Genomic DNA, 25,069 nt, shown 5'->3' with positions numbered 1-25,069 from the left:
CCCTCCATGTCTGTGCATTTGTTCCTCTTCGTCTGCCCTATCTCTCACCTTTTCTACATTCATTGTTTGTCACTTCTAGTCAAGCTTGATGTGCTTTCCACTCTTGTCCAATTATGTTGTCTGATTATTCCACCAAGGAGGTGGAGCCTCAGCGGACTAATGTGCGTTGGTTTGTCTGTCTGTCTGTTAGCAACATTACTCAAAAACAGACAACAGATTTGGATGAAATTTTCAGGGAAGGTCAGAAATGAAACAAGGACTAAGTTATTAGATTTTGGCAATGATGCAGCTCATAGTCTGGATCCGTGGAATTTATAAAGATTTCTGCTTCATTGTGAGATAGCGACATGGCGTCACTGTAACTATGATAACAAGTGAACACGACGTCAGCTGCCTGCTGATTTGTAGTGGGATCACAATCCCACTACAAATCAACTGCTCCAGATTTATCGGGACTTATGTCAGAAATCATACAAGGACTGAGCAGCCTTGGCAGAGTACTGCGCTCTCTGAGTGCTTTTCTTGTTGATATGTGTCAGGCTGACTTTCACTGTGGGGAGGGAGGCAGATGCAGAAAGACAGCAGGACGTCCTAAAAGACAATAAGACATCCAAAAGACTACAGAAATCCATATGTAGCTTTGATAAACACTGTCATCATGGAAATTATGTTGAACCTCCTTAGCATCATAAAAGAAAAGTCAGAATGAATACTCAGCTCTCCATATAGCAGTAAAACCTACTATAATTAGAAAAATGTCAATTCCAGGCAGCTAATATCTCTGTTTACTTTCAATAAGACTGAAACCAAACATTTACAATTACTCATAGAAAATCAGCAAGGAGCACTTGGTAATTGCCACCAGCTGAAAGTAGTTTCTTTTAATCTCTACAATGGAGGTGAATAGTGCAAAGTTTACATAACACTCAGAGCCATAATAGCCAGAATGTTGGGAAAAAAGCCAGGTTGAAATAAATTTGAACTGTCTTTTAGTCAAAGTTCAATAAAGAGGTAAAAGTTGGTTATTGTCTTCTGTCAGAAATCCTTTATAGACACCATGAACAAACAAAAAGCATGCAATGATGACTTTTCTATTTGAATGCCTTTTCTTTAAACGTCTAAACTTCTGGGGTTTTTTACGACCTTGGGGTCATACATAGATGTTCGTGAAGCTATAGGCACTGCATGAAACAAACTGCTTCTCTATTTTTTCTCTCCTCTACATCTTCATCAACTTCTGGAAACATTTCTCCTCTCTGCAGTAGCACTGTCCTTCAGCTGCATGTCCGCTCTCCAGCTTATCACCAGCAAGGAGCTTTTAGCATCGTCCTGCTGCGTGCTCTTCTGTCGCTATCAGGGGCAATTTAGGGCATTTCAGTCTTGGCAGCAAAGAGGCTGAGGACAGAACATCATGATGGGTGGGCTATTTTGAGTTGGGTCTGTCTGCTGACTGCCTGGATGACACACCTCCAACTTAGCAAACACCCTCTATGTCTGTACGGAGCGACTGTAGCCCAACATCAGCTCCACTGTCGGCTGAGTTTGGCAGACAGCGGAATTTCAATCAGCTGCACTGTCTACTAGGGTTGAAATGATTCCTTGAGTTATTTGAAATTCCTCGAGGCCAAATTCTCTGAATCGAGTCTTCGTTTAATCCACTACATACTACACTCCACTAACTAACTGGCCGCCGCAGACCCAGATTTCATCCTATATGGACCAGGACGTATAATCAAGAAATTACAAGGGATTTTAAATTTGATGGAATGCTTCTATTTTGGAGAACGATACGGAACATAAAAATTTATGATGGTTAAAAGCCGCTACTGGAAATTATGGAAGACAGGAATGCTCGTAGGAAAACTGAAAAACGTGCTTTAATATATTTATTATACCGATCAATGCAGCTGATTATTTCTAACAGACAACTGCGCAATAAAACTATCAAACTTCGTATATTCAAACATGATATTGTATTGAAGTGCATGTGGGTCTGATGCTCTCATAACAAAGGAAATCATTTCAATTTGAACCAAATCAAAGTGAAACTAATGTTGCTGATTCATTGTGATTACCAGGAATTTTTATAGACTCATTTTTGTCAGTCATTTGTCCAGTGGCAGGCCAGCACTGACTATGTGTAGCAGTCTCTGAACTTGCACCTTCTTGATATAAATGAGCTTTAAAAAAATGTGTTCCAACTCAAAATGTATATGATAAATGTATAACTGCACAAAAATGCTCACATCATTTAATTCAGTTGACTAACAATAAGCGTGATGCTGATTGTGACCAATGCTTGTGTGTTGCTTCTGAGTAGCTACAAGTTAGCGCTGCATCCAGTCTCTGCATTCATCCCACTACTTTGACTTTTTTTTCTGTCACCTGGTCTCAACAGATGACCACAGATCATAAGTGTTTGCTCAATGATGTAGGTTAGATGTCTCACCATCCTCTGGGGCTCAGTCACACAGTTTGAGCATCATAAGCAGACTGGAAGTAGATGAGATTTTGCTGCAGTTTGCGCACACACACACACACACACACACACACACACACACACACATTCCTGTACTTGCTGCATAGTGAGGACCGAGTGAAAAGGCCCACAGAGTGAGAACCACCAGTTCTGTTAGATGTAGAAACATGAAACAACTACTTTTGGCCACTATGTGGTGCCCTTATCCAACACACTGCCTTAGATTTCATTTAACACCAACATTTAGAAAAAAGTTTTGAACCAGCTGAGTGAGGACCAGGCACTGGCTTTGGGTTTTTCATGATTTAAAGTAGGTCAACTAGGATGATGTTTCCATTTACTGAATAATTAGTAATGTAAATTTGTATTGACAAATGTTAAATTTACAAAAGATGTTATCACCATTAACAGGGCAGTTTCATTTATTGAAAATATTATTTATTAAAGAGCAAATTACTTATTTCAGTAGGGAGAAGTGTTTGTTTTATTGCCAGTTTGGCTGTCAAAAGATAAACCATAGAATGTTGATTTTCTTAAGACATTAAGGTAACAACTAAACCTAATTTTATCTATTCAGTTTGAAAGATAGCACAATTTCTTTTTAAGTCAGATCGATTCAGTGTGATTTATCTATGTAAAGCAGAATTAGAATAGTAGGCCAAACTGGAGACACCTTTTATAATAAATCGAATGTCTACTTCAGAAGTGTATGCTTCTTTTTCAGAAAGCTATTCCTTTTCTGCAGTGTTAAACGCAAACATGGCTGACTCAATCCACAATGAACAACAATAGCTCCAACTGGTGAACACTGGATTATTTAATACCCGGTCTTTGCAACCAAATACTCCAGTTACAAGACTTCAGTTGTGCAAAGTGCAGTAGATATTAACTTACTGCATCAATTCAAAATGCAGCAGTTTCAAAGAACAACAGCGCTCAATTTAGACGGTCGCCAGGTCGTGGCGAGCACCGGGAATCATGAGAGGTTGATGACATCATACAAAGTGGCTGCCCCCATGAAGAAAACATGATAGGCGGTTCAGCTCGATCGAGTGCTCAATTTAGACGGTCGCCATTTGCGACTATAAACAAATGGCGACCTGGCGACCGTCTAAATCGAGCGCTCGATCGAGCTGAACCGCCTATCATGTTTTCTTCATGGGGGCAGCCACTTTGTATGATGTCATCAACCTCCCATGATTCCCGGCGCTCGCCGCGACCGTCTAAATCAAGCGCTGAACAATATAGAACATCCAGGTGTATCCTGAGACATCTTTCTGAAAGGTAATAAACGGCAGGTGTCAGTGCCTGCTCAACACAAATTATCATGGAAAAAAAAATTGCTGTGCTGTAGGGCATGGCTAAAGTGTCTAACAAATGAACATATGAACAGACAATAACGAAGCCATTAAAAGACAGGAATAATTACCCTCTTACTCTCTCCCTCTTCTCTCCCTAATTCCAGCCCCTCATCTCAGTTTCCTCCCTCTGTTGTATTCTGTTAATTCAGAATGCAAGCTTTCTCTTGATTTTAACAATTTCATTGTAAATAAAATATTTCACGTCTTTCCATGTCCGCGCTCTTAGGGCTGGACACTCTTTGTCAATACACAGCAGGCAGTCCCGCTTGGCTGGAACCTTCTTCAGTGCGATGAACTTGCCAAGGTGTCGTTTGACTGCAGTCCTCTCCTGGTCATTCCAGGGTCTCTTACCTCGTTTCTCAACTTCCACTTCTGGAGCATCTATAAAACAAAAAACAAAATGAGCTTATTAGCAGTTGTGTTGATAATAAACTGAGACTTTATCGATGTTGTATTGCCATCTGAACCCTGCCTTGATTGACTAATAACAGTAACAGAATAAAAAATATAAAAGTTGCATTGATTTTAAGCGCCAACATAAAAACATCTCAGTTGACTTAAAGGACACCTTACAAGTACACTCAAGGGATGATTCGTGTATTTGTTCACTATTTTTTCTACCGAAGTCCATATAATTGTGTCTCTCCTTGTCTGTCACAAATATTAATGTGCTGTTTGATCTATAAACATTTAAATTAGGATCCAGATCATTCTTACATGCAGAAGGTGGCAGTAATAAAATGCAAGCAGCCATTAAACCCCAAAGAAGATTCAGACACATCAGACTGCACATCTGTGAGCCCACTTGACCCCCCGACATTTCTTCAGATAATTTCAGCAGAAAGGTTGCACTCCGTTTTTCGAATAAGGTAGAAAGATGTTTCCTTTCGCCTGCATTTGATTTGTAACCGAGTGGTGGGATTAGTTTCTGTCCATACTTTCCCATCAGTCTTAAATTACCACAGTTTGATCCCTGTCAGCCGTTTCAGAGGTGTTGAAATTCTTGCTGAAGCAAACCCATAAAGTTACTACTATTAAAAGCTTTACATCTCTGAACAAGAGGAAGGCTTCTATTGTGAAGCAGATACAGGAAATGCTACGTGTTACCAAGCAAGTAAAAATAGCTGGTTAAACGACCAAATATTCGGGGTATATTTAGTTAGGACCAACTGTCAACATCAACTTTACAGATACTGAAATAAAGCACCAGTGAGGGGCTGTACACTTGAGATAATGCTACCGCCTCACATTCTAAGCTTGTGCAAACCTCATGCTAACATGAATGGGAAAAAAAGCACCACAGTGACCATGCTGCCTGTTTATGCATTAACAGAATACAGATAGGTTCATATGTTTGCTACAATATTTACATCTAAAATAAAAGCTTGAAGAGGCAAATTTGTTGTTAGATGCTTAGATGTATAACTCAGAATGACTGATTAACCCGAATAGTTTACAAATAGTTCTGTGTACACTGATTAATAGTTAAAAGTCTAGTTCTATGCATTGCACTTGCTTTTCTATTGTTTAGTATTAGTATTCTGTATGCTCCGCTTCATTACAGCAGAGAAGACAAAAAAAGGAAGAGACACACAAACTGTGACTACGACAGATACCTGGCCAGAGCAGAGGGAGGATCAGCTCATCAGCTGTTTAAACGACAGCATTCACTCATAGGCCATTCTCTATCAAAATAAGTAATATATACATGAATAAAAACAGCCCCCTTTCATCTATTTCCAGCGTCCTCAATGTATCCAGTAAGTTATGTTTTCTTTTTAATGTTAAGCTGATGTTGTCGTTGGCTTATGGAACCTGGTTGTCTATTAAAACATTATTTTGTTCACTCCATTACAAAGTCTGCTTCTGCTTAAGACACTGCTCTGAGATACATTTTTGCTATTTTTGATCCAGAGGAGAGATCTGTCTCCGAGTGTGTGTGTGAGGACCAGTGACCGATCCCTCTACAAATAACCCACTATCACTTGATATTCATGTTGTCAAGTGGGGCCTAGTTATTTGAGATCCCAGGAGCAACCAAGATAACTGCCAGACCAACAATTGGCTTTTGGGACCTCTCCACTCCCCCTGCCTAGGAAGAACACCCTCCGCCCATAAAGAAGACTTCGTACCGAGTCTACTGGTCGATCGAGTGGCTCTCCTAGACGCAGGTCAAGACTGGGTGAAACAGCGGTGGTCACACTGTCCACTCTCTCTCCTAAATTTACTAATTAGAGAAGATTCTTAGGTACGCTCAGCTTAGTTTAGTTAAGTTAGAAATAATCAGGAATAATTAAATTGTTTAATCATGTATTAATGCTGTGCCCCTGCTAGTAATTGCTTAATAAAACATTATATTGCATTTAAAGAGAAGCCTAATGAAATTATTATGATTCACCTATTCTGCATAGTGGTAAAAAGTTAAGTTGATTGTGTGCATTAAATCTAATGGTTCTTAAAGGTTACTTTAATCCAACTAGTCATTTAAACATTACCCCTGGGGTTAGTTTTCCAAACCTCTAAAACGAACCTAGGAATACCACCAAGTGCCACAGTTTTAAGAGGAAAAGCTGTCGTTAACAAACGTGATCAATAAATCAATTCTACTACTTAGGAGGGCTGCTTAGTGAGAGAGTATTTATTGAAGTAAGAGGGGTAAGATATTTGGAAGAAGACAGTTAGGACCTAGGCGAGTATTCCTCGACACCAGCTTAATTATTCTGCTGAAACCTGTTAAGTGGAATACTAATAGGCAGATAGAATCTAACCCTTTAAACGGAGAGCTGGTCCTGAATTAACCTGAGGAAAGGGTTAAAGAAGGCTATACTGACTGACAATGTTTAGATGCTATAGTCAAAGTCTGAAAAGCTGTGGTGGTGTCAGAGCGAACATATGGGGTGATTATTATTCAACACAATACATTTTCTCATTGCAGTTTCTGTTTTTTTTGTTTGAATTTAAATGTATTATTTTATAACTACAGATATTTATTGAAATGCCAAATGTAAAATATGCAACCTGTAAATGTATTCTTAAAGTCCACATAACAAAACTGATTTAATTTGGGAAAGTTTAAATATCTCTTGTTGGTTAGACACTTATTTCTAAGTTGGCTTAATTTACAGTCACTGTTACTGTAACACCAATTAATTACCTTTTCACAGAAATTGTTATACAACAGAAATTTAAGTTAATGTTTCAATTGAGTATAGACACTGTAACACCACTTTAACCACCAATCCTTTCAACTGCAAGTCACAGTGACTTGTGCAGTAAGTCCCACTTACTTTTATCTTCTATCTCACATCTACTTAACAGAAATTCGTCTAATTCATCTTACCAACATCACTGCGTTCTCTTGTAACTGCAGTCTTCTTTCGGCCCTTCTGAGGGGATCTGGTGGCATTAGTCTGTCTGTCCTCTCCATCTGAGAGAGATGGAATGTTAGTATAATGAAAATACATAACATTTTGCATTTAGCGCTTCTCATTTCAATTTATTGCATGAACTCACCCCAGTCATCATCGCCTTGATGCTTTCGTTTATGTACAGCTTTCTTTGGCCTCTTAACACATCCTTTTCTGTCCTTTTCATCTGTTAAAGAACACAGGCATATGGTAAAATAGTGATAAAGTAGGTGCAGTTTTACAACAAGGTCAATAATGCATAAGAGCATGAGCCTCAGACAGGTTTTTATGGACGTAGCAACCTTTATGTTTAGGCATGTATTAGTAGTAGTGTTGTCAAAAATATCGATTTATCGATAAACATCGATAATTATGAACTAAAAACGATTCAATATGAATTTTCCCATATACCGTACCTCTCCCGTTGGTCACAAAACAGCGCCACCCGTGCACAGCACACACGCTGCTGCCCCTCCCCTGTCTCCACGCACCATGTGAGTGCTGCTACTGCTGCGTGCTAGGTGCTCGCGACTCGCTCACTCGCTACTATTTTTGCGGTATGTAAACGAGTAAATGGTATGTAAATCAAGATGGCAATGGCATGTACAGGACCTTCGCCACCCGTTTTAATTGACAAAAGAAACGCCAGAAGTGCTGTGTGGAAATACTTTGGTTATGAACCCGATGAACACGGACAGCCAAAGGACACAAACAAGCTGAGATGCAAGCGATGCAATCGAATTGTACCGACAAAGGGAGCCAACACAAGCAACCATGCAGCACACCTCCAGGACAAACACCCGGACCTGTACAAGGAATTTAAAGAGGTTGGTAGCTTAAATGAGTCATTAAAATCGGCCCGCGAGCTCAGTAAACGTTTGTAATATGAATAGAAACCAAGATGATGTAGGAGTAGACTATGTCAAGTGGGGCCTAGTTATTTGAGATCCCAGGAGCAACCACCACCTAAATAAAAGCTTTAAGCAAACCAATGAAAAGTTAAAATGAGAAACACTATAAGTTAACCACATGATTATGCTTATGCTTGATGCAAGAATGATTTTAATAGGCTGATATATATTCTGAAAATGATGATTGCTATAGAAGAGAATGATTTAAAATAAGTTATTTGATCATGCTAAGAAAAATGATTTAAAGAAGTGATTCAGTGTAACTAAGTTGAGTTTTGAATGGAAGTAATCTGTGCTGTTCTGAGCTGTATGCAGACAGGATGGGAAAAGCAGAAGTCTCCTCAGAAATGAGGAACTTGGAGTTTCCACAGGATGACAGGATGGGCTCATGCCTACATTGTCATGACAACTGAACTGTGTGTAACAAGTGGATGTGTTAACAGAAAAGATGGAAAGAATGATGTATGCGTGATAGGAAGAAGGTTGTGTCTTAAACCTATGAATTAATCACCTGGGCGTACCTACTAGTTAGAATTGTGTGTAGAAATGTGTATGTGCTAAGCTGAAGTCGAGCTAGGGTATAAAACCCAGAGACACAGACACTGAATTCGGAGTTCTCCCCCGGAGGGGAGAGATGCTGCTCGCCGGAGCTGCCGGGGAGCATTGCCAAAGTTCTGAAGAGTCGACACCGGACCCTTTTGCCCAAGAGACGTGAAGACAACGCAGGACTTAGGCTCCAGAGTTCGCTGAGAACATCGTTGGAGGCAAAGTCTTTGTCTGACTTTGTTCAACAAGCGAGGACCACACTCTGCCAGACGGAGAGTCCTGAGAGGTCTGCAGTTGTCCAAAGAGATGAAGAGAGGCAAGCACCCATGGCATCCAGAGAGGCGCAGGAGGCAGCAGCAGAGGGCTGCTCCACTCCAGGGGCTGGAGGACCCAGTGACCCACCACAGCCTGATGAGACGGGGGCTTTCCACCACCACCATCCGACTGAGAAGACAGCTGAGACGCCTGCACTTGTGTTCCAGTTGCTACAAAAGATAACTGCCAGACCAGCGATTGGCTATCGGGACCTCTCCACTCCCCCTGCCTAGGAAGAACACCCTCCATCCACAAAGAAGACTTCGTACCGAGTCTGCTGGTCCACGGAGGAGTTCAACTAGACGCAGGTCAAGACCGGGCGTGGCAGCTAAGGCCTGGTTGTCCGCTCTCTCTCCTAAATTTACTAATTAGAGAAGATTCTTAGGTACGCTCAGCTTAGTTTAATTTAGTTAAGTTAGAAATAATCAGAAATAATTAAATTGTTTAATCATGAATAATGCTGTGCCCCTGCTAAAACTTGCTTAATAAAACGCTATATTACATTTAAAGAGAAGTCTAATGAAATGATTATGATTCACCTATTCTGCATAGTGGTAAAAAGTTAAGTTGATTGTGTGCATTAAATCTAATGGTTCTTAAAGGTTACTTTAATCCAACTAGTTAATTAAACATTACCCCTGAGGTTAGTTTTCCAAACCTCTAAAACGAACCTAGGAATATCAACAAGTGCCACAGTTTTAAGAGGAAAGCTGTCGTTAACAAACGTGGTCAATAAATCAATTCTACTACTTAGGTGGGCTGCTTAGTAAGAGAGTATTTATTGGAGTAAGAGGGGTAAGACGTTTGGAAGAAGACAGTTAGGACCTAGGCGAGTATTCCTCGACACCAGCTTAATTATTCTGCTGAAACCTGTTAGGTGGAAAACTAATAGGCAGATAGAATCTGACCCTTTAAACGGAGAGCTGGTCCTGATTTAACCTGAGGAAAGGGTTAAAGAAGGCTATACTGAACGACAACTATGATAAAAAAAGAAACTAACTTCGATGCTGTTGTGCTTCACTACTTTACTTTTATTTATTTCTAAGTTAAATTGATAAGTCATTATAAAGGCCTGATTCAAACTAACAACTTAAATGCTGTAACCTGCGAGCCACAACACTAAGTTAATTCCTTTTTACCATAGTCTAAGTTAACTGCATCATCTTATTTTCTATTCATATCAACCAATCTAAGTTATTCTCTTTGAATCAGGCCTTTAAAATAACTTTGTCATCTCAATTAATCTTCTAAGAAATAAACCAAAGTACACAAAAGTAAAGTAGTGTAGTGAAGTACATCACTACTTTACTTAAATGTATACTACTTTGGTTTATTTCTAAGATTAATAGATAGATAGATAATAGTTATTATAAAAGCCTGATTCAAAGCAAAAAAATCAGTTTATAAAACTTCTAAAAATAGATTGTTATATTTCTTTCAGCGCAAGACAGATCCTGAGGTGTCTGAATCTCAACGTGCAGCCAGTCACTGTCCATCACCGTCACAGCTAAATATTGTAGAAGCCTTGAAACGACAAAGGCCTTATGACAAAGACTCTCGAGAGGTCAAGAGGCTCAACAGAGCTGTAGCGACTTACATTTGCATGGACCAGGTCCCTGTTTACACTGTAGAGAAGCCTGGGTTCCAACAGCTTCTTCAGCAGTTAAACAATAAATATTCCCTTCCATCACGTAATTATTTCATGTACACTGAAATCCCAGCCCTGTACAATGAAATAAAAAAATACTGTCACAGACAGTCTTCAGGGGAATCACTTCTTTTCCTGCACCACTGACCTATGGACCAGCAGGGCCAACTCCTGTTTCATGGCAGTAACTCTACAGTTCATAAGAGACTCCTGGAAGATGCAGAGCTGGTGCTTGGGCTGTGCTGGGATGCACTCGGATCACACAGGGGACAGCTTGAAGGAGGCATTGGAGGAGATGGTACAAGAAACATGGAAGCTGGACATGTCGAACATGGCCGGTATAACTACAGATAATGTCTCAAATAATAAGAACGCATTTGAGGAGGCCTTCACATGGGTCCCCTGTTTTGGCCACAACATTCACCTTGCTGTTAACAAGGGCCTGAATACAAGCCGTGTACCTGAAGTACTGTCCAGATTAAGAAAGACTGTTTCTGTGTTCAGCAGGTCTCCAAAGATGTATCGAAAGTTAAAGGGAAAACAAAAAGATTTGAAGCTAGAAGAGCACAAATTGATCCACGATGAGCCCACGCGCTGGGACTCAACATATCAAATGGTGGAAAGATTCTTAGAGCAACAGCAAGCAGTCTGTGCAGTTCTAGCTGAGGATCGGAAAAAATGGTACCTCATACCCAGAGATGAGGACATTGAAGCTCTTCAGGCAGTGCAAGAGGTATTGAGCCCCCTCAGTGGTTACACCGATGCACTTAGTGGTGAAAATCATATCACTCTCTCCGCTGTCCTTCCCCTATATTGGAAGATATTCAATCATTTGACAGTTGAGGAAAGTGACAGTAACCTAAAATGTCAAATTAAAGAAGCTATTGGAGGGGATCTCAAACAAAGATATGAGAAGCAGAGTCTGCAGCTACTACTGAACATAGGCACGTTTCTTGACCCACGATTCAAGGACAGTTTTGTTACTATGAAAGAAGAGGTAAAACAAACTCTTGGCAATGCAGTAGAAAGTCTGCCAACAGGCCAAGGCCCAAGTTCACAAGCACAACCTCCTCCAGAATTCCCTCAGCCATCAAAGAAAAAGAAAACAGATCTGAAGGGACTGCTATTCAGCATACAGGGGGGTAAAAATGTCATAATGTCGTAGATGAGGAGGAAGCCACTGTAGGACTCTAAAAAAAGAGTTCATGATGTATGAAAGAATCCCTGAAGAAAAAAAGGACCCACTCAAATGGTGGGGAGAAAATGATAAATTGCTACCTCACCTTGCCCACTTTGCTAAGAAGTATTTGTGCATCTCTGCTTCAAGTCGAGCAGCAGAGCGTGTATTTAGTACATCTGGGCTCATTTGCAGTCCAAGAAGGGCACAACTTACAGAGGAGCACATTGACATGTTGGTGTTCCAAGCTAAAAATCTGAGAGGGCCAGAAGGAAAGCAAAAGAAAATCTAGCTAGTAGCTACAGAAGTTTTTGTACTTGAATTTAAAAATGCTTAAGATTGCACTGATTTCCTTTTCCCTGTTTTTTCAATTTCTGTAAAAAGTGCCATAACTGCCTTTTGAATGTGTGACAATCTGAAGCTTTTGAATAAGCACACTACTGTGATAAGCACACTACCTCCTTGATATATTTTTCATTTCTTAATTATTATTGCATGCACAAATTGCACACTGTTGTTGTGAGAGAGAATAGTTATCATTAGTATTACTCCAGTTCCAGAGTCCAGACAGTTCATAATTTTTTTGTAGTGTACTACTTGCACTTGACTGTTACTTGAAAATAGAAGACTGTGCTGCTTTTATTTTTACTTGAACTTAAATGCCTGGCCTGCCTTAAGGCTTTTTGTATTTGTTTTGAATTTGAGCATTGTTACTGCTTCAGGGATTTGTGTGAAATCTTCATCCATTAAACATACTTAACTTTCTGACTGTATTATAGTTGGAACTGGAAACTGTTGAAAGTACAGACAGATTGCACATCTTTTATTTGATTTTTTGATATTTTATTTGTACTACTAAGGACTAAATAGACTGAATGAAATGTGAAAACGTGCACTACAGTTTGTTCTGTCATTTTCTTTAAATAAAAAGAAAACATTTTGGACAGAGATCTTATGGTTGCGTGGTATCGAAAATCGTATCGAATGTCGAAGTTAGAAATCCAGTATCGTGACAACACTAATTAGTAGTTTTTAAATTTTACCTTGTTTAAACAATTGTACATGCATAATTTCACTACTGGCCATTAGCTGTAAATTTTCTGCTTCAGAAACTCCTCTGAAGGCCACTTCCTTTGTCAATATAGGTTTTTGGTCATTTATGTTCAAAAGATGTGAAAACAAATCAAATCTTTCATTAAAAATGCAAAATTTGAAAATTGCTAGGCAAAGGTAGATGACTTTTTTGTATTTACAGTGGGTATGGAAAGCATTCAGACCCCTTGAAATTTTTCCACACTCTGTGTCATTGCAGCCATTTGCCAAAATCAAAAAAGTTTATTTTATTTCTCAGCACCCCATCTTGACAGAAAAAAAAGAAATGTAGAAAGTTTTGCAAATTTATTAGAAAAGAAAAACTGAAATATCTCATGGTCAGAAGTATTCAGACCCTGTGCTTAGTATTGAGTAGAAGCTCCCTTTTCAGCTCCTACAGCCATGAGTCTTATTGGGAATCACGCAACAAGTTTTTCACACCTGGATTTGGGGATCCTCTGCCATTCTTCCTTGCAGATCCTCTCCAGTTCTGTCAGGTTGGATGGTGAACGTTGGTGGACAGCCATTTTGAGGTCTCTCCAGAGATGCTCAATTGGGTTTAGGTCAGAAAGGGGGGAGAAAAAAAAAAAAGAAAAAAAAAAAGGGGTTTAGGTCAGGGCTCTGGCTGGGCCAGTCAAGAACGGTCACAGAGCTGTTCTGAAGCCACTCCTTTGTTATTTTAGCTGTGTGCTTAGGGTCATTGGCCTGTTGAAAGGTGAACCTTCGGCCCAGTCTGAGGTCCTGAGCACTCTGGAAGACGTTTTCCTCCAGGATATCTCTGTACTTGGCAGCATTCGTCCTTCCTTCAATTGCAACCAGTCGTCCTGTCCCTGCAGCTGAAAAACACCCCCACAGCATGATGCTCCCACCACCATGTTTCACTGTAGGGATTGTATTGGGCAGGTGATGAGCAGTGCCTGGTTTTCTCCACACATACCGCTTAGAATTAACACCAAAAAGTTCAATCTTGGTCTCATCAGACCAGAGAATCTTATTTCTCATAGTCTGGGAGTCCTTCATGTGTTTTTTGGCAAACTCTATGCGGGCTTTCATGTGTCTTGCACTGAGGAGAGGCTTCCGTCGGGCCACTCTGCCATAAAGCCCCGACTGGTGGAGGGCTGCAGTGATAGTTGACTTTGTGGAACTTTCTCCTATCTCCCGACTGCATCTCTGGAGCTCAGCCACAGTGATCTTTGGGTTCTTCTTTACCTCTCTCACCAAGGCTCTTCTCCCACCATTGCTCAGTTTGGCTGGACGGCCAGGTCTAGGAAGAGTTGTAGTCGTCCCAAACTTCTTCCATTTGAGGATTATGGAGGCCACTGTGCTCTGAGGAACCTTGAGTGCTGCAGAAATTCTTTTGTAACCTTGTCCAGATCTGTGCCTTGCCACAATTCTGTCTCTGAGCTCCTTGGGCAGTTCCTTCCACCTCATGATTCTCATTTGCTCTGACATGCACTGTGAGCTGTAAGGTCTTATATAGACAGGTGTGTGCCTTTCCTAATCAAGTCCAATCAGTTTAATTAAACACAGCTGGACTCCAATAAAGAAGCAGAACCATCTCGAGGAGGATCAGAAGAAATGGACAGCATGTGAGTTAAATATGAATGTCGCTGCAAAGGGTCTGAACACTTCTGACCATGTGATATTTCAGTTTTTCTTTTTTAATAAATTTGCAAAAATTTCTACATTTCTGTTTTTTTCTGTCAAGATGGGGTGCTGAGTGTACATTAATGAGAAATAAAATGAACCTTTTTGATTTTGGCAAATGGCTGCAATGACACAGAGTGAAAAATTTCAGGGGTCTGAATACTTTCTGTACCCACTGTATGTAAACATGGTAAGAGATAACTGTTCTACAAGGTCTTACAATTTACTTCATGCATATTAACAGTAGAGCTGACTCACTAGACCAAGATCAGTAAACCTTGTTCAAGACAACATTACCAGTAGTGAGGTGAAGACAAAACTACACCATTTCGTCAAGTGTAGCCTCTCTGCACGTTTAAGAGGACCAGATTAATAAAAAAAAAAAAAAAAAAGGACTGAACCTTAACAGAATGAGATTTTTGCTTCTGCTTACCATACTCAGAGTCACTGCTATCTTCATCGTCACCATCAGCTTGCCTTGTGGTTGCAGTTCTCTTTGGTTGGTCAACAGCTGAGCTTCCTAAAGTTGAGTGTGGCTCCTGTCTATCTGTAAAAGATGTCATTACCACCATAAAAATGCAAAACTCAACCATACTGATTGCTGACACTTGCGTATTACAAACAATAACAGTAGAGAAGGCTGGTGGGAGGGACGATAACTCCATAATGTTTAGACTGTACAGTATTTTAAAGTTTGGATGTATATGCTTTGAGGATACACATTTGTATTTGACTGCTGATATTTTGGAATGTGAAAACCAAAAAAGACGAAGTAAAAATACTGAACTCTGATTTAGAACACTTCATTCGTGCCAATGTTACAGACTTACCATCATCATTATCATCATGTTTTTCTGTAGTTCTCTTTGTTTGCTTAACAGGTGGTCTTCCACCTGTCTCCTGGTGCACCACGCCATCTATACAAGAACATGTTTTGATAGAGTTGAAGTCCTTACATCTGTAAGGAATATGCCAATACTACAGTGAAATAAGGTCCAAGTCAGACAAAAAACATTACCTGTGTTTTCAGTGCCTGGACCAGCCTTGCCATCACTCACATCACCGTCATCATCACTGTCATCATCACGTTTTTCTTTTGCTGTAGTCATCTTTTGTGGCTCTCTGTTGGTGCCTTCTTGCAACTCTCCAACTGTGCAAGATGATGTTTCAGTCAAATGAAATTGCTTACATCTCAGAATCTTGACAATGGTGCAGTGAAAGAAGATTCAAGTCACACAGAGTGTTACCTGTGTTTTCAGTGCCTTCACTGGTGTTGTCATCTTTCCGATCACCATCATCAGCACCACCATCATCTTCATCATGTTTTCTTCTTTCCTTCTGCCATTGTCTTTTTGCAAGTGACCTTGCTGCAGCTGAATGTGGCACCTCTCCATCTGTGAAAAATGACATTTGTACCATGTAAATACCAAGCTCAGTTTCGAGACTCTTCACTTGTGTTAGTTGTGCCTTGAATTACCAGAGTCATCATCATCTCCATCATGTCTAAGTCTTGTGACAGTCTTCTTGTGCCTCTGAGCTGATGAACTTGTGGTGGATAGCTGTTTTCCATCTGATGAAGCATATATTAGAAACATACATATAGACAATCATTCAGAACATGTCTAAGTTTTTCTGAAAAACTGTACATGTACAGAAAACCTTCAAACCTCAGCTCAGTCAAGCAAATAATTTGTTCCATTTCTTATTTTTAACAAACATGCTCAAGCATGCATGGTAGCTGAATTTCAACTGTGAGCTCAGACAGACAGAAATCTTAATTAGCTGTCAAATGAAAAAAGATGCTATGAAAAAAAAAAAAAATCGCATTAAAAAACCCGGCTTAGAGTGGACGTACGCCATGTATGTATGTGCTTTTGTGTACCGTTACTATGGAAAGTATTGGTTCAGTTGTCAGAGGTTGCACTGCTAACTGGGACCTATTGGTGTTTTAACAGATATTTGTCGGAACAAGAACATCTGGTAAATTTTAGGTGAAACTTATATGATTATCCATCCATCCTCTATACACCACTTTCTCCTCACTAGGGTCGCAGGGGGTGCTGGAGCCTATCCCAGCTGACTCGGGTGAAGGCAGGGGACACCCTGGACAGGTCACCAGTCTGTCACAGGGCTACATATACAGACACACAATCACATTCACACCTATGGACAATTTAGAGTAACCAATTAACCTCAGCATGTTTTTGGACTGTGGGAGGAAGCCGGAGTACCCGGAGAAAACCCACGCATGCACAGGGAGAACATGCAAACTCCATGCAGAAAGATCCCAGGCCCAGGCCGGGATTTGAACCGGGGATCTTCTTGCTGCAAGGCGAAAGTGCAAACCACAATTCCACTGTGCAGCCCTGAATATGATTAATTTGAAAAAAAAAATATTCAAGGTTTGCAAATCAATCACAAGCATTAACACTATGACGCTGACATCCCTATTCCTAATGTGAACACTGATGTGATTTTTGTTGCATACCATCATAAGCTTCCCGTTGTCTGCCTGTATCTGACGTCCTTCTCTTTCTGACACCTTTCAGACCTTTGGCTGGGCTGGCTGCATGTCCTTTGCCTATGAAAATATTCACAGTAGGAAATTAGTAAACTTATTTTTACAATGAAATGAAAGTCAAAACTATGCAGAAAGATACAACAAATACACACAGTGGACAGAAAGACAGAGAGACGGAGACAGACAGAAAGACAGACAGAAGACAGTGTAGTTGGAAGAGTGATGACTTTAAAATTGTATTAATATTAATTCACATACCACTGATAACAGAGTCCAGTGTTTGCAGACTCTTCCCTTTCAGTGACTGTGCTCCATGCTCCATTGCAAACAGAAGTTTGCCAATCTTGGCCACTTGGAATGTTTTATCTGTCTGCCGATAATACTCGCAGTGGACTCTTATATCGTGTCCCATAAAACGAGCAACTTGCTCAAGTTCCTGATTGTTGAGGTCAAGAAGCTGGCATAGGGTAGCAACATGCTTTCTTAACTTTGTTGACCTCAGCAGTTCTGGGTTTTTGGCTTTGCTCTCTTCTGCATATTTTCTGAGGCAGTCACACCCACGAAGATTGGTTGTTGTACCAAGCCTTGCAAACAGAAATGGATTCTCCTCAAGTATGCCAACTTCCCTTCGTTTTTCAATCAGGAAGTCAAGCGAAGCTTTTGTGCGCTCAAGAAGTAGGATGGGGACCTTTCTCCCTCTCTTTCCACGTGTCACCAAACGTGTCAGCCTGTGGCTCAGTTGTTTTTCCACAGGCGACAGAGTCTCATATATGTCCTTATTCACAGGGCCAGTGTCTGCTTTTAGATATGTCTCGAGAGTTAAACGTGATGCTTCTCCTTCACGCTTCTTATTGAACACGATTATTTGTGCAAGAAGGCTCTCACTTAACTTTCTGTATGCTGTAGTACTCGCATGCTCTGTCAACTCTGCCTTTGCCTCATCCTCAGCTTTCCTCAGGTAGTTCTGTAGAGTCACTACATCCTCTGTCAGAGGTACATTGTCTTCTCTGTTCCACCTCCGTTGCTCCATTGTGCTGTGAGCATTAGTTGCCACGTAAGTGGACCACGAGTTCTCCAGCAACTCCTTGAACTTTTTTGCCTTATTCTCAGTTTTGACATCAGACATCATCAAGCAGTGGCCTATCCAGGCCTCAGTTGCCCCTTTGAGTGAAAAACCAATTTTAACAGCTGTAGATGGCTTTCCATATTCGTTCTTGCTTGCATCGTAGTTTGACACACGCCTAGCTGCTTTAATTGCCAGTTGAAAATTTGCTGGATCACAAATGTCTTTAAGACCTCTGACATGCTTGTCAATCTCCTTGGCAGCCAACACAAACCGTCCCAGTTCTCTCAGCTTTTGTGCAATGTATCTGTGCTGAGAGTCTTCACGGCCCTTTTTTGCAAATAATGCATCTCCATATGCACAAATCATCTCATCAGTCCTGATATGACAGGTTACACGATCCTGTAGCATAGAGTGAATGATCTTTTGTACTCCATTGCATGATTCTCTGACTGGAATTAGATGTGAGGAAGATTTTTGTACTCTTGCTCTTTTGCCTTTTTGTCTTTCCTCTTTCCGTTCTCTACATGACTTCTCATGTCTCCAGAGCTCAGTCCTCTTGAACATTGCATAACAGTGTTGACATGGTAGGTAGCTCTCTATGTCTACCTTTCCGGAGGGCTGTTTCCATGTTACAATTTCACCACATCCATCCTCTAAGACACTAAGATTGTGTTCCCAGTCACCCTTGTTACGAAGGCCTTCTATCAGTATCTTCCTTTGTTTGGAGCCAACTGGGAAACTAAAAGCATAGCCAACATCTTGTTCATCACTATGCTTTCTTTCTAGATGTCTGGCTATCTTCAATTGAGCCTTTTTACAGTATACACAGTAATGAGCTTTGTCCCAGACCCTGGCACCATCCTTTTTTTTGCTTGTTTTAACAGTAATCTGCAGCCTTTTTTTGCGATGTTGAAGCATCCTTTTTCCTTTTGACTGCATACCTGTTTGAACTGATTTACCTTTGGTCTTCTGGTCCTTAGATTCCCCAATCTCAGTTTCAATGGATGACAAATGACTGTGGTGCTTCTCTGGTGAACTGTGGCAGGATGACTGGGACTCCTGTGCAAGCACCTCATCATCACTGGATGCTGGTGACGATGGTGGTTTGTAGTCCACATCAGATCCACTGTGGCTGGATAACAGAGACTCCTCTGTGAGCATCTCATCTTCTCTGGATGGTGATGGTGGTGATTGGGTCCAGCAAGCTTTATCAGGTTCATCACCACACCTCCCTTCGAGAGGTGTATGTTTACTTGATGAGGGGCAGTGGTCCTTTGTGGCCTTCACAGCAGGACAAAAGAGGGAAAAACAAGCAGAAAGATCAGTTATGCACATACATTAGTGCATGATTCAGTATGAAACCTTTACATCATCAAAGAAAGGTCAACACCTCTACATCTACCTACCTGTGAAATTTAGTCACTGTCTAAACAACATATGGCATGTTTTTTCTTGCTGGACTCTGGTCTACATATGACTGTCTAAACATTTTAGTCAAATTTTATTATAGGAAACTAACATTTTAGTCACATTATAGTCATTTTTTCTTGCCTTCTCTCATTCAGTTAGGCTTATAATTCTCTGTAGAAACAAATTTGTTTGCATGCACTTTTTCAAGAATATGTCAGACAATTTGATCAGACTGTTTTAGGTTGTACTTGCCTATCTACTATAGTACCATTAAAATCACACTAGTAATTGAACAACTGGTGTTTTAATATGCCTACATGCCTCGGAGCTCAGAAGTGAGACACAAAAATCTTCCAAACAATTGTAATCTAAAAACAAAGTCTGCCTAGGTAGTGTGTGCTATGTCAGGTGTAGAGCTGTCATAAAGCTTTAATGATGATGACCACTGAGTGAAAACAAATCAATCATTATTACAAATAAATGAATAAATGTGCAGACTGTGGGTTGTTACAGCAGCAACAAGTGATGCTCATTCAGACACATTTACCTTTATAGGTTTCAATCCAACAGCAAGACAGATGAGTTATAACGTTAATAATAAAACTGCATGTTTCTGAGGAGCTGTGAAGCTAAAGCCCTGACGCTGATGCTAACAACACAAAAACACAGCTAATGTTAGCCAACAGTCAGCCTCATTCATCCAATATTTATTAATGTAAACTGAAAACTTTCTCACAGGAGAAACTGGCCTCTAGCTAGACTGAACGAGCCTGGTTTAATACAGCAGTCTGAGCAGCAACACTGGCTTGTAGGGCGGACCGAATAGCAGTTTCTGGGCTCAGGATATTCAGGTCCGATTAATGACGAATATCTGAATATTCAGATCCCAAAATAGATATTTGGATAGCATCATCACGACAGAATATTCAAATATTGCTTTTAAGATTTATAAACACAAATGATGACGTAATTTTACTTTACATTCACTAGAACAGGGACTGAGCTGCAGGAGGAGAGAGAGGGAGAGGAGCAGAGGTGCTGGAGAAGTCCTGTCCCTCTCATATAGTGCATTTTCTCATCATGTGTGTAACACATGCAGATACAGAAAATGCTCAGTTTGCTGTGTGGCCATGGTCTGCTGAACTGTTTTAGTCTGTGTGGCCAAAGGCTCTGTCAGTGTTGGGCTACAGTCTGATCATCTGCACGTCACTCAACCAAGGAGGACAGAGGCTTTTAACAGGCTGCTTAGATGCATAGTTGAGGAAAAATAAACTTTTGGAAAATCCAACAGTCGTCCACTTACTTTTTCATCTCCTCTGCTCTCCTCAGCACAAATGAAACTTAACCCGTTAAGCTTCAGTGTACCACCCGCGGTACACCTACTAATTTGCATAGGAATTTAAAGAATGTCCGAAGGCTGTAAACGCGATTATACAAACACTATACGCCGATGGAAAGCTTAGATTCTCATGAATCCGCCGGTATAAACCACTTTCAGATGCGATTACCACAGCGGGTAATATAAACACATTTGTCCGACACACAACGAATATCCATCCATCCGTTCTCTATACACGGCTTCAACGTACACAGCGCGACTCACATTTCCGGGTTTATTACTACACACAGATGAAAATATTCCACAAAAAACGGCCATAATCCAACCTTTTAAATCCAGACGACACAAGCCAGTAAACCATTTTGTCCAAAACATGTCCTGAAGTCGGTATAAAATCCACGAATCGGTCGTTTTCAAGGAAATGCACCTCGTGATGCGCGTCCAATATTCCCTGTATTTCTCGTCATATTTTTTTTATTTATACATAGAATATTAGCGATTTTTTTGTACTGAAAATGGCTGGAATTGACTGCAGCTTAAGTGCCGCATCAGAAGCTGCTGAATCGGAAGCTAACTTTAGCGTCGTCAAATTCTACACTCTCACTGTCCACACAAAGCAACCTTAAAATGAAAGTACAAAGAAAAAAATTACTTACCCGAGTATTTTCAAATCTCTCTAAAGTTTGAAGTCTTCTTTTAAATCTCTTCATCTCAAATGCTGGATCTCCGAGTTGGAGGAGAAACAAGGTGCGTACAAAATGGACGTCACGTGCTGCTGCAGGTCTCAGCGAGCTGAACTCTTCACCTCGCTTCTCCACTTCTGATTGGATAGTTGGTGAACGAGCCATCAGCATGGGGGAGGGGGTGAGCACACAGGAGCCGCAGCTCTGACCATGAAAACTCATCTTAAAACTTCATTAACCCTTTCATGGCCATGTCTTTTTAAATTTCACCTAAAACAGCATCAAAATTTCACACAAATCCTAAAAGTATAAAAAGGGACACATAATTAAACAATACAGATCAAAATATTTGACTTCTTGATTTATTTACTGAAGAAATTTAAGGACAGATTTAAAAAAGAATGATAAATGAGTGGAGAAACATTAAATGCAGATTGTCAAGTGTCTTTCACTGTGAAGTGTCTTTAACGCGATGGCTTTCCCACACTTGAAGAGGAAGGACTGGTCAGGTTCTCACTCTTTCTCTTTTATTTAATTTCATGCAGTATCAGTAGTGATAACAGCAGTATTAGTAATAGGTGCAGTAGCAGTAGTAGGAGTAGTAGGTGAAAAACCTTAAACACAAAAATGAACAAATATAAACACATATGTTTTCCACCTAAAGTAAAAACACCATCAGGCTTTAAATAAACATATCAAGTCCTACACCCTAGAACATTTGAATCAACCAATTTCTATCTGAATGAATCTTCCATCCACTCCCAAGCAGTACATGTTTCAACAGCATGGCCAGAAACCACGCTTCCACCAGTCAAGTGAGACAACCCAGTCTCATGGCCAAATGTGAAATACCTACGTTTGTCCACAGAACAAAACGTAACAGTCTCACAATAAAGGTCTGAAAATTGTAAAATGTTTACGTTTTTTTTCTCCCTATTATTTTCTATTGGCCTGACGACAGGTCACGTGACTGCTTGCTGCGGGCCTCTCAAAATGAAAACATGGTGGCCTTTCCTTTCATTCTCGGTGGAAAATGCATTATTTCAAGACAGTTTTGACTTAAAAAAGCATTTTGGTGACATTTCTAGCGAAAAATATACATTTTAATTTCACAATATTCATTTAGTTCATGTGTATGATCTTTGGTTTGTTTGTTATTACGATGAATCTTTCATGTCTCTGAATGGAATTGTTACATTGATACGTTTTCTACCGTTGCTGTGGTGGTTGCTAAGGACGCTTCCACGGGCTAAACCAAATGGCGTAGGCCTATATGTTATTGTATTTATTCGTTACATTGTGTCGTTATCTGAGCTCTTAACATTTTTGTATAGTTACTGACGATATCTATTCAATAAATAAACAACCTCAGACGGATTTTAGTGCCCCGGGGATTACAAATATATTCTTCCTTGGAATTCGGCACCCCCGTTTTTGAGACAAGCTGGATGTTATTGCTCGCTCCCGACAAAAGCATCAGTTTTTGTAATATTTTGGATTTCGATTAATTACATAATCAACAAATTGACGTAATTTCCTGGTGGGTTTGTTTATGCAGCCTATTAAATACTTTTTTTCCACATGAAATAAAGTACAATCCATACATCATGGTCTGGTGATCATTGTTTGTTTTGTTCACTGACAATAAAGTATTGCTTGAGGACCCAATATCAAGCATGTACAGGTTGGTCCAAATCGGTCAAAGAATCTGTGAGATTTTGACCTTAATTGGCACTTTGAACATTAAAGGGGCACACTTCCAAACTACAAGATGGTACCATCTGCCCCCCTGTTGATCTAGGAGGCTGATATTGTATATACCGACTCACGGGGGGCCGTAGTACTTGTGGTGAAGGTTTCGTCCCGTTCGGGTAAAAAATGAGGGTGAGGGTCTAATTCCACTGGCAGAAGGCTCTCAGGGTCGAAGAGTCTGACAAGACCGGATTTCCAACATGAACACTTGGTCAGATTTTTCGACTGGGACCGCGGGGCTGATCTTTTAGTATGTTATACTAGGCTATATTTGGAGCTGAACTGTGGTGGTTTGGAGTCTCTATGACCTTCCTGTGACCTCTGGCGCAGGGTCAAAGTTTCACATTTTTGGACATTGAAGCCCCCTAAATTGGTAATTTTTGCATCAAATGAGCTGAAACTTTCAGGGGTGATTCAGGTGACCTTGATGAACAATCAATTTGAAGCACAAGTCTCTAGGTCATTCCTGGAGCTACTTCCGGTTTGGGAGGGGCTAGCAAAACAGTTCCAGTGGATTTAGATTTGAGATGTTTCAGAGGTACCAGATCCCAGGTTTCAGCTCTCTGAGTGTTATAGAAGAGAAATGAGATCAAAAGAGGGACATTTATGAAAAAATGTGTCTTTTTGGCCCTCATTCCTTCTTCAGGGCCCCTGGAGGTCTGAAAAGGTGCATGAGCGTTCACATTAGCCTCTATATCTAGAACCTGTGCAGTTTGATCCAAATTGGTGAAGGAATGTGTGAGATTTTGACCTTTTTAGCCCGTTTTGAAGCATTTGGACATTAAAGGGTTAACGGTGGACTGAGAAACGGGCCGTGCTCGGTCCCCTTTTGAGCTAACTCTCTGAAAAGAAATATGCAAGGTCAGAGGGTGGTCTACTAGGAGCGTGTCCGATTTGGTGTCGCTAGACCCAAAAATGACCGAGCAGGAATGTTTTTTTACACGTTTGAAAGCATCAGGCTTCACTACTACTACTAGGCCTCACTGCTGAAAAAAGCAGGTTCCCATTGGGCTAGACCCTTGTAAATAGATACAGTGCTTCATGTGACTGCTCTGAACAGGCCCACAAAATATCAGACTTGAATTCCACTGGGAATGACTTTTATGACACTTGATATTTTGCACAAAATGTCTCCTTAATTTGAAGTCTTCAGATTTAGTGACCCTTGACCCCTTCAAAGGTGTTTTCAGTGCAGACTTGCTCCCAGAGCATTCAGCACACCCTGTTCTATGACTTTATGCACTTTGGTGCACTTTGATTGATGTTCTCAAACTGTTTCTCATCCTTTTTACATTTCCATCTTAAAAAAGGCCCCTGTTCCAGTGTCTTTTTTGCTCCTATTTTGCCGTTGTAGGTCCTGGTGGTCTGAAAACGTACACCAGTATTGCTTTAGGACCCAAAATCAAGCATGTGCAGGTTGGTCCAAATCGGTCAAAGAATCTGTGAGATTTTGACCTTAATTGACCTTTTGGACATTAAAGGGGCACACTTCCAAACTTCAACATGGTACCATCTGGCCCCCTGTTGACCTAGGAGGCTGATATTGGATATACCGACTCTCGGGGGCCCTAGTACTCGTGGTGAAGGTTTCGTCCCGTTCGGGTAAAAAATGACCGTCTAATTCCACTGGCAGAAGGCTCTCAGGGTCTACCAGTCTAACAAGACCTGATTTTCCAATATGAACACTCGGTCAGATTTTTCTACTGGGACCCCGG

At 40.6% G+C, this 25,069-nt stretch overlaps 1 protein-coding gene across 1 annotated transcript; it reads right to left on the bottom strand.

Annotated features, from left to right (window-relative positions):
• Window positions 1–3,654: 3,654 nt before the first annotated feature.
• LOC110963363 (uncharacterized) lies at window positions 3,655–21,956 on the bottom strand. Its single transcript, XM_022211715.2, has 11 exons — window positions 21,576–21,956; window positions 17,363–19,451; window positions 17,072–17,164; window positions 16,061–16,153; window positions 15,831–15,977; window positions 15,602–15,733; window positions 15,414–15,500; window positions 15,017–15,130; window positions 7,354–7,434; window positions 7,181–7,267; window positions 3,655–4,221 (listed from the first exon to the last, which is right to left on the bottom strand). Exons 1-11 carry the CDS (start codon window positions 21,822–21,824, stop codon window positions 3,986–3,988), a joined length of 3,408 nt encoding a protein of 1,135 aa, XP_022067407.2. The 5' UTR covers window positions 21,825–21,956; the 3' UTR covers window positions 3,655–3,985.
• Window positions 21,957–25,069: the final 3,113 nt, after the last annotated feature.

The sequence above is a fragment of the Acanthochromis polyacanthus genome, chromosome 15, assembly GCF_021347895.1.
Source record: "Acanthochromis polyacanthus isolate Apoly-LR-REF ecotype Palm Island chromosome 15, KAUST_Apoly_ChrSc, whole genome shotgun sequence".
In the NCBI taxonomy this organism is placed as follows: domain Eukaryota; kingdom Metazoa; phylum Chordata; class Actinopteri; family Pomacentridae; genus Acanthochromis; species Acanthochromis polyacanthus.
The sequence above is the reverse complement of the archived record's forward strand: the minus strand, read 5'-3'. Positions and strand labels throughout refer to the sequence as shown.